The 13,786-nt window shown below is 44.1% G+C and overlaps 1 protein-coding gene across 3 annotated transcripts in view; it reads right to left on the reverse strand.

The window, feature by feature from the left end:
* Positions 1–13,786, reverse strand: part of PID1 (phosphotyrosine interaction domain containing 1) — a 161,357-nt gene that overhangs the window by 79,509 nt on the left and 68,062 nt on the right. The window contains exon 3 of one of the 3 annotated variants that reach the window (XM_065411182.1): positions 13,426–13,433. The exons of the other annotated variants lie outside the window; for them this stretch is intronic. Coding sequence (XP_065267254.1) covers positions 13,426–13,433 — 8 coding nt within the window. The remainder of the gene's footprint in view (positions 1–13,425; positions 13,434–13,786) is intronic. 3 annotated transcript variants of the gene reach the window in all.

Here is a 13,786-nt window from a genome sequence, read left to right on the forward strand (position 1 = left end):
ATTTTTTCTTTGCTTAAATGAACAGTCTTGTTATTAAAGTATCATATATAAAGGAGTATAATTATATTATTGTATATTCCCGTTGATCTCAATAGGCTGTGGATCAGGCCCACAGTGTCTTACTACAGATAAGTGGATTTGCAGTCCAATTCCAACATTCTTGTATACCAAAAACCTCATTGGCTTCAAGGGGAGCTTTGAGCGGGCAGGATCAGCCACAAGAGGAAAATTGACATTGACTAGTATATAGCAATTAGAAAGTATTATGAATTGCTAAGAAGGCTCACATTAGCTTGAAACAGCATGGGCATTCTGTGTGCAGTATCAAACTTCTGTGGTGCAATAAACCTTCTAATTTTGGGATGCTCTGTGTGTTCATACATATGTATGCATGTTAGAATCTAATGCAATGCTGTCCAAGTAAATCAAACCTAATACCAGTGGTTTCAGAAGAGTTGCAACATTAAATACCTCCATGGATTAATAAAGATGCATTCATTTATTTATTTCACAAAGAAGCATTGTCTAAAAAGATCTACCTAACATCTGTCACATCTGATTTTGTGCTGCTGCACAGAAGCACATTCTTTAATGGTATTTGGCGGGTAGGAGGAATAACACCCAGAGAACCCAATGCTGCCGGATTTACATTAAAGAATGGCTTCAAGTGTTAGAACTGAAGGCTGTTTCGTTCTACAAGAGCCAATACACAGCAAAGATGCAGTGTCTACACTAATTATCATGAAGAGTCATCCTGCTACCCAGCATGCTTCAGTAACCATGGAGACCTAGCCTGGATATCACTCTCACAAATCAGATTGAAGAAGTTTCTAGTGGCTCCATCCTGAAACTGAAGCAGTCATACAAAGATGGAAACGTTTCTCAAGGACACTCCATAACAAAACAATTGACAGTGACTTCAGCGTCTGCTCAGAGTAACCACTATAATAAATTTCAATTTTGTTTTAACGTCGAGTGTCAAAAGCTATTAAGTACAAGATATTTGAACCGTGGTTATCACAGAACTGGTTAACTCCTATGACCAAAAGACCTTGCAGACATGAGCATGATGAGCATGGCCCTTTCTACAGCACCAAAAATCCCAGAACAAATATTGTAACAAATCTGTGGATATCTAGGGCTTCTGTCACAGTACTAAACTCCAGCATCCTGCCTTTAGGGCTGTAAAACACAACCTGAATTGTAGCTTTTTGTGTATAGACATTACGATACAATCTTTAGTACATGATCATACAGTATTTCATAAATAATGTCATATACAATCATTTTCTTTTCTTTTTTTAAAACATGTTACATCTTTAATTTTTTCTCATCACTGAATGCTTACACTAATTTCATTGCCACAAGGGGCCAAATCCTTAGAATGGCTACGTCAGCAACTTAAAATTTCGGGTTGGAGACACTTCTATGGATATGGATACACATTTTTTTTACAATACGTTCACTTCTCCCCAAGGTATGTACTTTAATAATTTTCTCAGTACCCATGTATCATACGTTTAGGAGAATATTCCATTCTTTTGCAGACACGTACACCATTGGACAGTAATTAATGTCAGTACTTCAAGTAGTTCCCCACAGAAATACATGTACAATGTTGTATTAACAGTGTATAATTTTATGAGACTTGTTTGGTTATCACTCTAGTTACACATCTATATAATTTTGTATTTGTATTAAATCTTCAAAATGCACTAACAAAATGTAAATATTTCTTCTACGAGCGGACTTGAAAATATTAAACTGTTTGAGTGAGAACTGTGTACAGAATTTATTCTTGTATATTACCACACTGAAAGGTACTGACATATTTCTAATTAGACAACTACAAGTACCTTGAAAATTGAAGTTTTCCAGAGACTGATATAAAATTTATTTTTGTTTCCAGACGCAATGTATTTAATTGTAATGAAACACAACGATCAGCAATACACATTAAAGAAACACCACTGACAAGGTTGTAGTCACTGAGGGAATTAATGTTGTCTTAATTCTCAACAAATGCCAGAACATTTTCATTGTTTCTCTATGTTATATTTCATCCATAGAATGTTGTCTAGCTACAGTATATTGCATAGTTTTCATATGGATGCTATTTGTATGGCATATAGGCCCCAATCCAGAGATCACGAAGGCAATGGGGGCCCTGTATTGACTTCAGAAGACTTTGGATTGAGCCCATTAAGAGTTCACAGTGCCACAAAGAGGGTACACATCTGGATTTAAGGTGGTAGAAAAAATAAATTTGAGAACCTGTATATTATCACGCAATTAAAGATTTAGGGGCAGATCATCAGCTGGTGTAAATTGTCATATCTCCACTGAAGTTATGACAACGTACACTAGCTGAGGACCTGCCCCATATAGCACTACTTATACACTAGAGCACTGTAGTGAGGCAGAGTGGCCTCCCTCCAGTATGGAAGGGGTTAACTCCCTCTGGTGGGTGCAGCTGACCACACCCTCCCCTCCCTCACAGGAAGTGCAGGGGGGGACAGAAAGTATAAGAGTAGGGCCATGCAGCTCAGTCAGGCCCGGACAGGGGAAAGATGCAGACGTCCACCCCAGAGAGCCGAACCCACAGCAGAATCCCAGACCTGCTGCGGGGAAGAAAGGTCCCAGGAGATGGAAGACCCCCAGGGAGACACCGGAGGTAGGGTTGCCCAATCATGAGCCAGAGCCCAGAGATGATGGAGCAGCAGCAGCAGGAACCAATAGGAAGTGGTCCAGGGGAACCAGACGGTCTGATTGTATTGCCAAGACACAAGGCAGCAACTCCATGTTTCCCTGCTGACCCTGTGATGGAATCGCCTGCCATTGCTAGGGCCCTTGGCTGGGACCCAGTGGAGTAGGGTGGGCCCAGGTCCCTCTACCCCCTGACCCCAACCTCGTACATGGGCTGGTTGTGCACTAAACTGCTAGGCTGGAGGAACGGAGCCACAGATTTACTGTTTTCCCCAGCCAGGAGGCTGAGAGGTATAGACTGGTTAATTATTCTGCCTATGTTTAGAGGGCCAGAGCCATAGACTGTTGTTGTTTGCCCCAACAAGGAGGCTGAAGGCTATAGACTGTTTAAGTGCTTAACACATGCCTAGAGTGCTGAGCCCATAGACTGTTTTTATCTACCCTGGCCTGGAGGCCAGGCTACCAGCCGACTGGGGACATGTGGAACTCTCCTGAGGGAAACCTGAAGGGCTAGTTGACCAACTTTCACGGGCCCACGTCAGACCACCTAATGAACTTCCAGCGGGTGTGTCGGCTTCCCGATGCCATCGGAAGGGGGAACCCCAACCTTGAGAGGGAGGAACGTTACAGGCACCAAGTGCCATTTCCAAGTTATAGGCATTGTAGAAAATTAAAATACGCAATACAAAAAATAAAAACAAACATATATTCACTATATAGAGCTGTATTTTGTATAGATTGTTTGTTTAAATTTTCCTAATCAAGTTGCACAGCCTACCTGTCTGATGAATAAGGATTAATATTCCCATTTTACAGATGGCACAACAGCAATGTTAAGTGACTTGTCCAAGTGACTTGTCACATTGAAATAAATATCTGATCCAGAAGCTGAACCCTAGTCATGTGGCTCACAGGCCAATAATATCTTGGATTTACATAGTACTTTTAATCTGTAGAGCTCAGAGCAATTGACAAAGGTGGGTACATGAGTAGCCCCATTTTATAGACAGCATAACTAGGCACATAGATATGAGGCTTTTTCTGAGAAGCCCAGTGGATTAGACATGTGACTTCTCCTTCAGAATAGCAGGTTTCAGCCCAGAACTTCCATAGCTTCCATTGTGATTTTGAACATGTCACATGACCAAACAAGTCCATGTTTTATTTATATTATATATTTCTGGGTTCTCCTAATGGAGTTTTACACTGAAAATAAATTTGACAAGGAAAGAGGCAGGACATTTCTGATCTCTGTATTCGAAAAGAATTCGCTAGACTAGAACTGGAATTGGAAAGAGTTAATTTAAATTTCACATTTTTTAATAAAAAGTGCAAACATAAAACTGATATCACAGTTTCAGCGGGGTTTGGAGAACAACTGCTTTGGAGGACAGGGTCATAATTCAAAATGATCTGGACAAATTGGAGAAATGGTCTGAGTTAAACAGGATGAAGTTTAACAAAGACAAATGCAAAGTGCTCCAGTTAGGAAGAAAAAATCAGTTTCACACATACAGAATGGGAAGAGACTGTCTAGGAAGGAGTATGGCAGAAAGGGATCTAGGGGTTATAGTGGACCACAAGCTAAATACAAGTCAACAGTGTGATGCTGTTGTAAAAAAAGCAAACATGATTCTGGGATGTATTAACAGGTGTGTTGTGAGCAAGACACGAGAAGTCATTCTTCCACTCTACTCTGCTCTGGTTAGGCCTCAGCTGGAGTATTGTGTCCAGTTCTGGGCACCGCATTTCAAGAAAGATGTGGAGAAATTGGAAAGGGTCCAGAAAAGAGCAACAAGAATGATTAAAGGTCTTGAGAACATGACCTATGAAGGAAGGCTGAGAGAATTGGGTTTGTTTAGTTTGGAAAAGAGAAGACTGAGAGGGGACATGATAGCAGTTTTCAGGTATCTAAAAGGGTGTCATAAGGAGGAGGGAGAAAACTTGTTCACCTTGGCCTCTAAGGATAGAACAAGAAGCAATGGGCTTAAACTGCAGCAAGGGAGGTCTAGGTTGGACATTAGGAAAAAGTTCCTAACTGTCAGGGTGGTTAAACACTGGAATAAATTGCCTAGGGAGGTTGTGGAATCTCCATCTCTGGAGATATTTAAGAGTAGGTTAGTTAAATGTCTATCAGGGATGGTCTAGACAGTATTTGGTCCTGCCATGCGGGCAGGGGACTGGACTCGATGACCTCTCAAGGTCCCTTCCAGTCCTAGAATCTATGAATCTATGAATCTATGTCACTATAGCATTCATATATGTAAACTAGTTCAAATTTACGTGAAGTAGCCCAGTTGAATTGTTCCTTTGTGCTGAAGTATACTTTAATCTATGGATCAGTCTTCTGATTGTATATGTTTACTGGGCCAAATTCTGCTCTCAGTTATACCAGTGTAAACCTGGAAATATTCCACTGACTTAAATGCTGAAATTCAGCTTTTGGAGAGAATGGATGTGTCAGATGATTGACAATGCAAGACAGTCTTTTACCTGTGTATCACTGGCTTATATTTAGCTCAAGTAACAAGTGACTGAAAAAATAGCTACCATATGACACTTGGCAGTAATCAGTGTGAAATGATCTTAATCCAGTTTCCACAGGACAAGTGACCACATCTCAAACACCAACATCACAACTGGCACTGATCTGGACTTTAGTTGTCAGTGTCTGGAGAGAAGTCAAGGATGGAAGAGGCAAAAAGGGTATACCACACGGTCTCTCCAGAAGTCTCCGTCGAGTCCTATCAGTACTGAAGCACAGTAGTTGTGTAGTGCAAGCAGATTGCACTGGCAATTCCCCTGCTGTAGTTGGTGGACAGTCAGAGAACTCCAGCCTCCAGTGCTGTGAACATTGTGCCTTCCATAAACCTCAAACTCAGTTCAGATAGAGAAAACATGTAGTGATTTCACTTACAAACTACTTGGCATGAAAAGCACGAGATTTTGGAGCATTTTCTTTTTAATTTCTAAATTTTAAAAAGTACCAAACCAGAACACTTCAGTGAAAAAGAATAAACTGCGACACCTCTATTACTTTTTGAAAGAAAAGAAAATACATTATACAACGATTTTAATGTTTGCTGGACAAAGGTCTGCTCTCAGTTGTCACTGGTATAATACCAAGGGGAACTCAAAAGGTAACACTGAACCTACCTGAACTACCATTTAAATGTATTCAGAATATATGCATTATAAATTCAGTGCTATACAAATACACATGCATAGTACAGAAGACCATAAAATGTGTGTGCACAGTACCTGCAGTTAAAATGAAGTTCCTTAATAAATATGCTTGGTTCTTTAAAATTGAAAGAAATTACTTCACTTTTATATTATATGGTCATTTAAAATCCAGGATAATGTTTTCCAGTCTGGATATTTTTTAATATAATCAAATGCATTTTTATACAAAAGCATGTAGGGTTTTTAAAACTCTAAATTGTAGTTATCTTATTTTAAAGGAGACATTTCCATTTTCAATCTTGACCCTCAGGTTTCATAGATTTAAGGCTAGAACGGACCATTGTGCTCTGATCTCCTGGGACCATTACTCTGACCTCCTGCATAACGCAGGTCAAAGAACCTCACCCAGTATCTCACCAGTTTCTCTTGTCTTAGTATTGGGGGTGTCATAACTATAAAAGGAAGGGTAACAGCTCTCTGTGTACAGTACTAAAATCCCTCCTGGTCAGAGACTCCAAAATCCTTTTACCTGTAAAGGGTTAAGAAGCTCGGGTAACCTGGCTGACACCTGACCCAGAGGACCAATGAGGGGACAAGATACTTTCAAATCTTGGGGGGGGGAAAGGCTTTTGTGTGTGTCCTTTGTTTAAGGGGTTGTTCGCTCTTGGGACTGAGAGGGACCAGACATCAATCCAGGTTCTCCCCATCTTTCTAAACAAGTCTCTCTTATTTCAAAATTGTAAGTAAAAGCCAGGCAAGGCGTCTTAGATTTACTTTGTTTTCTCAACTTGTAAATGTACCTTTTACTAGAGTGCTTTTCTTGTTTGCTATACTTTGAACCTAAGACAGAGGGGATTCCTCTGAGCTCTTTAAGTTTGATTACCCTGTAAAGTTATTTTCCATACTGATTTTGCAGAGATGATTTTTACCTTTTGCTTTAATTAAAAGCCTTCTTTTTTAAAACCTGATTAATTTCTCCTTGTTTTAAGATCCAAAGGGGGTTTGGATCTGTATTCACCAGGAGTTGGTGAAAGGAAGGAGGGGGGAAGGGTCAATCTCTCCTTGTTTAAGATCCAAGCAGTTTGGATCTGTATTCACCAGGGAATTGGTGAAAGGTTTCTCAAGGCTTCCCAGGGAGGGAATCCATCGAGAATGGTGGCAGCGGGACCAGAGCTAAGCTGGTAGATAAGCTTAGCAGTTTTCATGCAGGCCCCTACATTTGTACCCTAAAGTTCAAAGTAGGGATACAGCCTTGACATGGTGGCACAGCGGTGGGATCGTTTTAAACCCAAAAGCCAGTGAGATTTTTTTTCCCTTCTAGCTGCTTGGAGAGCAGAGCTGAAGGTAGATGCATATCTTATCTCTCCTTGCCTGAAGGCAGAGGTGTTAAGTTTTTTTTAACAAGGTCCTTTGTTAAGAGAACGGTTCAATCAGTGAGCAAACTTTGATCTGGTAAAGGTAATTTACAATCTGAATTGTGTTTTTTTTCTTTTTACATCCTCGGGAGTATCTTGTTAGAAAGTCTCTGTTAACTCAGCAGCACTCAGCAGGAGCCTGAGCTAAATACATCCCAGTTTCAGTCAACTGCAGAGGGGTGTGGCCCAGCACAGGAAAGCAGGAAAATGACTACCAGTGAAGCAGCTAGCAAACTAGAACTGGCCAGACTAGAAGCAGAAGAAAATGAGAAAAAACATCAGAGACTACTTCAAATTAAAAAACTCGAGAAAGAAGCCAAAGAGGAGGCCCACAAGAGAGAGATGGAGCTGGAAAAAGCCAAACATGACAGAGAAGAGAAAGCCAAACAGGAGGCCCATGAAAGAGAAGAGAAAGCCAAACAGGAGGCCCATGAAAGAGAAGAGAAAGCCAAACAGGAGGCCCATGAAAGAGAGATGGAACTGGAAGCAGCAAGGACTAGGCAGGGTGCATCAGACCATCCTAACAACTCCTCTCCAGGTACCACTTCCCATCCCAGGAAATTCCCCACCTACAAGGCAGGCGATGATACTGAGGCCTTCTTAGAAAATTTTGAAAGGGCTTGCCTTGGATACGACATCCCTCCAACCCAGTACATGGTAGAGCTGAGGCCGCAGCTCAGTGGACCCTTAGCAGAGGTGGCGGCTGAAATGCCTAAGGAACACATGAACAGTTATGAACTTTTTAAAAACAAGGCCAGAATCAGAATGGGGCTAACACCTGAGCATGCCCGTCGGCGGTTCAGAGCCCTAAGGTGGAAACCTGATGTGTCATTTACCCGACATGCCTACCACATTGGGAAAAATTGGGATGCCTGGATATCAGGAGCAAATGTTAAATCTACGGAAGAGTTGCCCTTCCTATTGCAAATGGAGCAGTTTTTAGAGGGTGTTCCTGAGGAAATAGAAAGGTACATCCTAGATGGGAAGCCCAAAACTGTAACCGAGGCGGGGGAGATTGGAGCCAAATGGGTGGAGGTGACAGAAAAGAAAAAAGCTAGTAGCAGTTGGAGCGAATATCAGAAGGGGCAAGCCGAAACAAAACCTTATCACCGGGGACAACCCAAGACCCCATCCACATCCCAAGGGAAACCCCAGACGCCTTCTCACCCCACCACACCAGTCTCCAGCAACCAACATCGCCCCGGTGATACCTTAGCAGGGCGATGTTTTAAATGTAATGAACTGGGGCATATAAAGGCTCACTGCCCCAAGAACCCCAACCGATTACAGTTCATTACACCCCAATCACACCAAAGAACCCCAGACCCAGATGCCTCTCTCATACCCTCGGAGCGAAGGGAAACCTTGAGAGTGGGCGGAAAGAAGGTTATCGCTTGGAGGGACACTGGGGCACAAGTGTCAACTATTCACCAATCCCTAGTGGACCCCAAACTCATCAACCCGGAGGCTACAGTGACAATTCAACCCTTCGTGTCACAGTCTGTAACCTTGCCTACAGCCAAGTTGCATGTCCAGTACAAGGGCTGGTCAGGAATGTGGACTTTTGCAGTCTATGACAATTATCCCATTCCCATGCTACTGGGGGAAGACTTGGCTAACCATGTGAAGCTAGCCAAGAGGGTGGGAATAGTCACCCGCAGCCAGGCTAAGCAAGCTTTCACCCCCATCCCTGTTCCTGAGCCGTTCACCAGGGCCCCGTCTGTGTTACCGGAGACCCAAAACCAGGTGGTGGAACCGGATTCCCTGCCAACGACTGCAACAGCCGTAGTGGATCCAATCCCAGAGACCCAGCCAAAGCCAGTCCCAGAACCGGAACTGGCAACGCAACCAGCACCAGAACCATTGCCAGCACTGAGTCCAGCGCTTGCAACCCCGTCTACAACTCCAATGCCAGAGGGCACCAGCGAGCCTAAACTGGCGGAAGCAGCAGATAACCCTACCCAAGAGGCTCAGCCAGAGCCTGAAATACCACATAGTGCACCAGCGGACAGCGGTTCACAGTCAATGGAAAAAGCCCCAGCACCTGCATCGCTTCCAGAGGGACCAAGCCCCAGTCCACAGTCCAAGGAGGAACTGATGTCTCCAGCATCAAGGGAACAGTTCCAGGCCGAGCAGGAAGCAGATGACAGCCTTCAGAAAGCTTGGGCGGCGGCACGGAGCACCCCACCGCCTCTCAGCTCTTCTAACCGATCCCGGTTTGTTGTAGAACAAGGACTTTTATACAAGGAGACTCTTTCTGGTGGGCACCAGGAAGACTGGCATCCTCAAAGACAGTTGGTAGTTCCCACTAAGTATCGGGTAAAGCTCTTGAGCTTAGCCCATGATCATCCCAGTGGCCATTCTGGGGTGAACAGAACCAAAGACCGGTTGGGGAAGTCCTTCCACTGGGAGGGAATGGGCAAGGACGTTGCTAATTATGTCCGGTCTTGTGAGGTGTGCCAACGAGTGGGAAAGCCCCAAGACCAGGTTAAAGCCCCTCTCCAGCCACTACCCATAATTGAGGTCCCATTTCAGCGAGTAGCTGTGGATATTCTGGGTCCTTTCCCAAAGAAGACACCCAGAGGAAAGCAGTACGTACTGACTTTCATGGATTTTGCTACCCGATGGCCGGAAGCTGTACCCTTAAGCAACACCAAGACTAAAAGTGTGTGCCAGGCATTAGCAGACATTTTTGCCAGGGTAGGGTGGCCCTCCGACATACTTACAGATTCGGGAACTAATTTCCTGGCAGGGAACATGAAAAACCTGTGGAAAGCTCATGGGGTGAATCACTTGGTTGCCACCCCTCATCACCATCAAACCAATGGTCTGGTGGAGAGGTTTAATGGAACTTTGGGGGCCATGATACGTAAATTCGTAAATGAACACTCCAATGATTGGGACCTAGTGTTGCAGCAGTTGCTTTTTGCCTACAGGGCTGTACCACATCCCAGTTTAGGGTTTTCACCATTTGAACTTGTGTATGGCCGCGAGGTTAAGGGGCCATTACAGTTGGTGAAGCAGCAATGGGAGGGGTTTACGCCTTCTCCAGGAACTAACATTCTAGACTTTGTAAGCAACCTACAAAACACCCTCCGACACTCTTTAGCCCTTGCTAAAGAAAACCTAAAGGATGCTCAGGAAGAGCAAAAGGCCTGGTATGATAAACATTCCAGAGAACGGTCCTTCAAAGTAGGAGACCAAGTCATGGTCTTAAAGGCGCTCCAGGCCCATAAAATGGAAGCATCGTGGGAAGGACCATTCACGGTCCAGGAGCGCCTAGGAGCTGTTAACTATCTCATAGCCTCCCCCACCTCCAACATAAAGCCTAAGGTATACCATGTTAATTCTCTTAAGCCCTTTTATTCTAGAGAATTAAACGTTTGCCAGTTTACAGCCCAGGAAACTGATGACGCGGAGTGGCCTGCAGGTGTCTACTATGAAGGAAAAAGGAATGGTGGCGTGGAAGAGGTGAACCTCTCCACGACCCTGGGACGTCTGCAGCGACAGCAGATAAAGGAGCTGTGCACAAGCTTTGCACCGATTTTCTCAGCCACTCCAGGACGGACCGAACGGGCATACCACTCCATTGACACAGGTAATGCTCACCCAATTAGAACCCCACCCTACCGGGAGTCACCTCATGCCCAAGCGGCTATACAAAGGGAGATCCAGGACATGCTACAGATGGGTATAATCCGCCCCTCTACCAGTGCATGGGCATCTCCAGTGGTTCTAGTTCCCAAACCAGATGGGGAAATACGCTTTTGCGTGGACTACCGTAAGCTAAATGCTGTAACTCGTCCTGACAACTATCCAATGCCACGCACAGATGAGCTATTGGAAAAATTGGGACATGCCCAATTCATCTCTACTTTAGACTTAACCAAAGAGTACTGGCAAGTACCACTAGATGAACCCGCTAAGGAAAGGTCAGCCTTCGTCACCCAGGCAGGGGTGTATGAATTCAATGTACTCCCTTTCGGGTTGCGAAATGCACCCGCCACCTTCCAAAGACTTGTAGATGGTCTCCTAGCAGGATTGGGAGAATCTGCAGTTGCCTACCTCGATGATGTGGCCATTTTTTCTGATTCATGGACAGAACACCTGGAGCACCTGAAAAAAGTCTTCGAGCGCATCCGGCAGGCAGGACTAACTGTTAAGGCTAAAAAGTGTCAAATAGGCCAAAACAGAGTGACGTACCTGGGGCACCAGGTGGGTCAAGGAACTATAAATCCCCTACAGGCCAAAGTGGATGCTATCCAAAAGTGGCCGGTTCCAAAGTCAAAGAAACAGGTCCAATCCTTCTTAGGCTTGGCCGGATATTATAGGCGATTTGTACCACACTACAGCCAAATCGCCGCCCCGCTGACAGACCTAACCAGAAAGAAACAGCCAAATACAGTTCAGTGAACTGATAAGTGTCAAAAGGCCTTTAACCAGCTTAAGGCAACACTCATGTCTGACCCTGTGCTAAGGGCCCCAGACTTTGACAAACCGTTCCTAGTAACCACAGATGCTTCCGAGCGAGGCGTGGGAGCAGTTTTAATGCAGGAAGGACCAGATCAAGAATTCCATCCTGTCGTGTTTCTCAGCAAGAAACTGTCTGAGAGGGAAAGCCACTGGTCAATCAGCGAAAAGGAATGCTACGCCATTGTGTACGCGCTAGAAAAGCTACGCCCATATGTTTGGGGACGGCGTTTCCAACTACAAACAGACCATGCTGCGCTACAGTGGCTTCATACCGCCAAGGAAAATAACAAAAAACTTCTTCGGTGGAGTTTAGCTCTCCAAGATTTTAATTTTGAAATACAACACATTTCGGGAGCTTCTAACAAAGTGGCTGATGCACTCTCCCGGGAAAGTTTCCCAGAGTTAACTGGTTAACAATTGTTTTTGGAATGAAACATATTGTTAGTTTTTATATAATCAGTAGTATGTCTAAAGGTACGTGTGTCTTATTAACTCTGTTTTCTCCTAGAGCTCCAGGAAAGAAATCACAGCCAGTGTGGAACCAAACGTCCAACACTATCTGTGATTTGGGGGGCGTGTCATAACTATAAAAGGAAGGGTAACAGCTCTCTGTGTACAGTACTAAAATCCCTCCTGGTCAGAGACTCCAAAATCCTTTTACCTGTAAAGGGTTAAGAAGCTCGGGTAACCTGGCTGACACCTGACCCAGAGGACCAATGAGGGGACAAGATACTTTCAAATCTTGGGGGGGGAAAGGCTTTTGTGTGTGTCCTTTGTTTAAGGGGTTGTTCGCTCTTGGGACTGAGAGGGACCAGACATCAATCCAGGTTCTCCCCATCTTTCTAAACAAGTCTCTCTTATTTCAAAATTGTAAGTAAAAGCCAGGCAAGGCGTCTTAGATTTACTTTGTTTTCTCAACTTGTAAATGTACCTTTTACTAGAGTGCTTTTCTTGTTTGCTATACTTTGAACCTAAGACAGAGGGGATTCCTCTGAGCTCTTTAAGTTTGATTACCCTGTAAAGTTATTTTCCATACTGATTTTGCAGAGATGATTTTTACCTTTTGCTTTAATTAAAAGCCTTCTTTTTTAAAACCTGATTAATTTCTCCTTGTTTTAAGATCCAAAGGGGGTTTGGATCTGTATTCACCAGGAGTTGGTGAAAGGAAGGAGGGGGGAAGGGTCAATCTCTCCTTGTTTAAGATCCAAGCAGTTTGGATCTGTATTCACCAGGGAATTGGTGAAAGGTTTCTCAAGGCTTCCCAGGGAGGGAATCCATCGAGAATGGTGGCAGCGGGACCAGAGCTAAGCTGGTAGATAAGCTTAGCAGTTTTCATGCAGGCCCCTACATTTGTACCCTAAAGTTCAAAGTAGGGATACAGCCTTGACAGGGGGGGAGGTGATAGTTTCAGCCATAGCACTTAAGTGCTGTGCTCTTGCCAGATCTTATATGCTAAAGTGGGATGGACTTAAATTATTTAGGACCCAATCCTGCAAATAGCACTATGGAGGCAGACCTCTGCATCCACAAAGAGCCCCACTGACATCAATGGAGCTCTGCCCATGCCACTCTGATTGCAGGATTGGGACCTTGGACTGAAAATGCAAGTGGTGCAGAGAGTAAAACTGAGGGTTCAGTAGGTGACAGTCAGCACTCTGAGTTAGACTGAGCCAATGACCCAGCACTATGTTAGAGGGCACTGTGTTAGTACAGAGGCTTGTCTTCCCAACAGATGTCTAATTCACTTGCACTCATTAAAGATCCAATGGCACACTTCCATACAGGAGTGGTACTAGCCTCAGTGTCACGGCCAAATTCCAATTTGAATTCTGCCTGCCTAAAATCTCCATTACAGTTTAAATTTGAGATATTTTTCTTCACTTCCTCTTCTAAAGAGCATTGTGAAGAGTTGTTGGCAGAGAATGGCCACCATTTCCCACCCCATGATGGCTGCACTGCAGAGGATGATTGATCCCTATTCAGATATTCCAAAGTACTTTGGGATC

Source organism: Emys orbicularis, chromosome 9, assembly GCF_028017835.1.
Source record: "Emys orbicularis isolate rEmyOrb1 chromosome 9, rEmyOrb1.hap1, whole genome shotgun sequence".
Classification (NCBI taxonomy): domain Eukaryota; kingdom Metazoa; phylum Chordata; order Testudines; family Emydidae; genus Emys; species Emys orbicularis.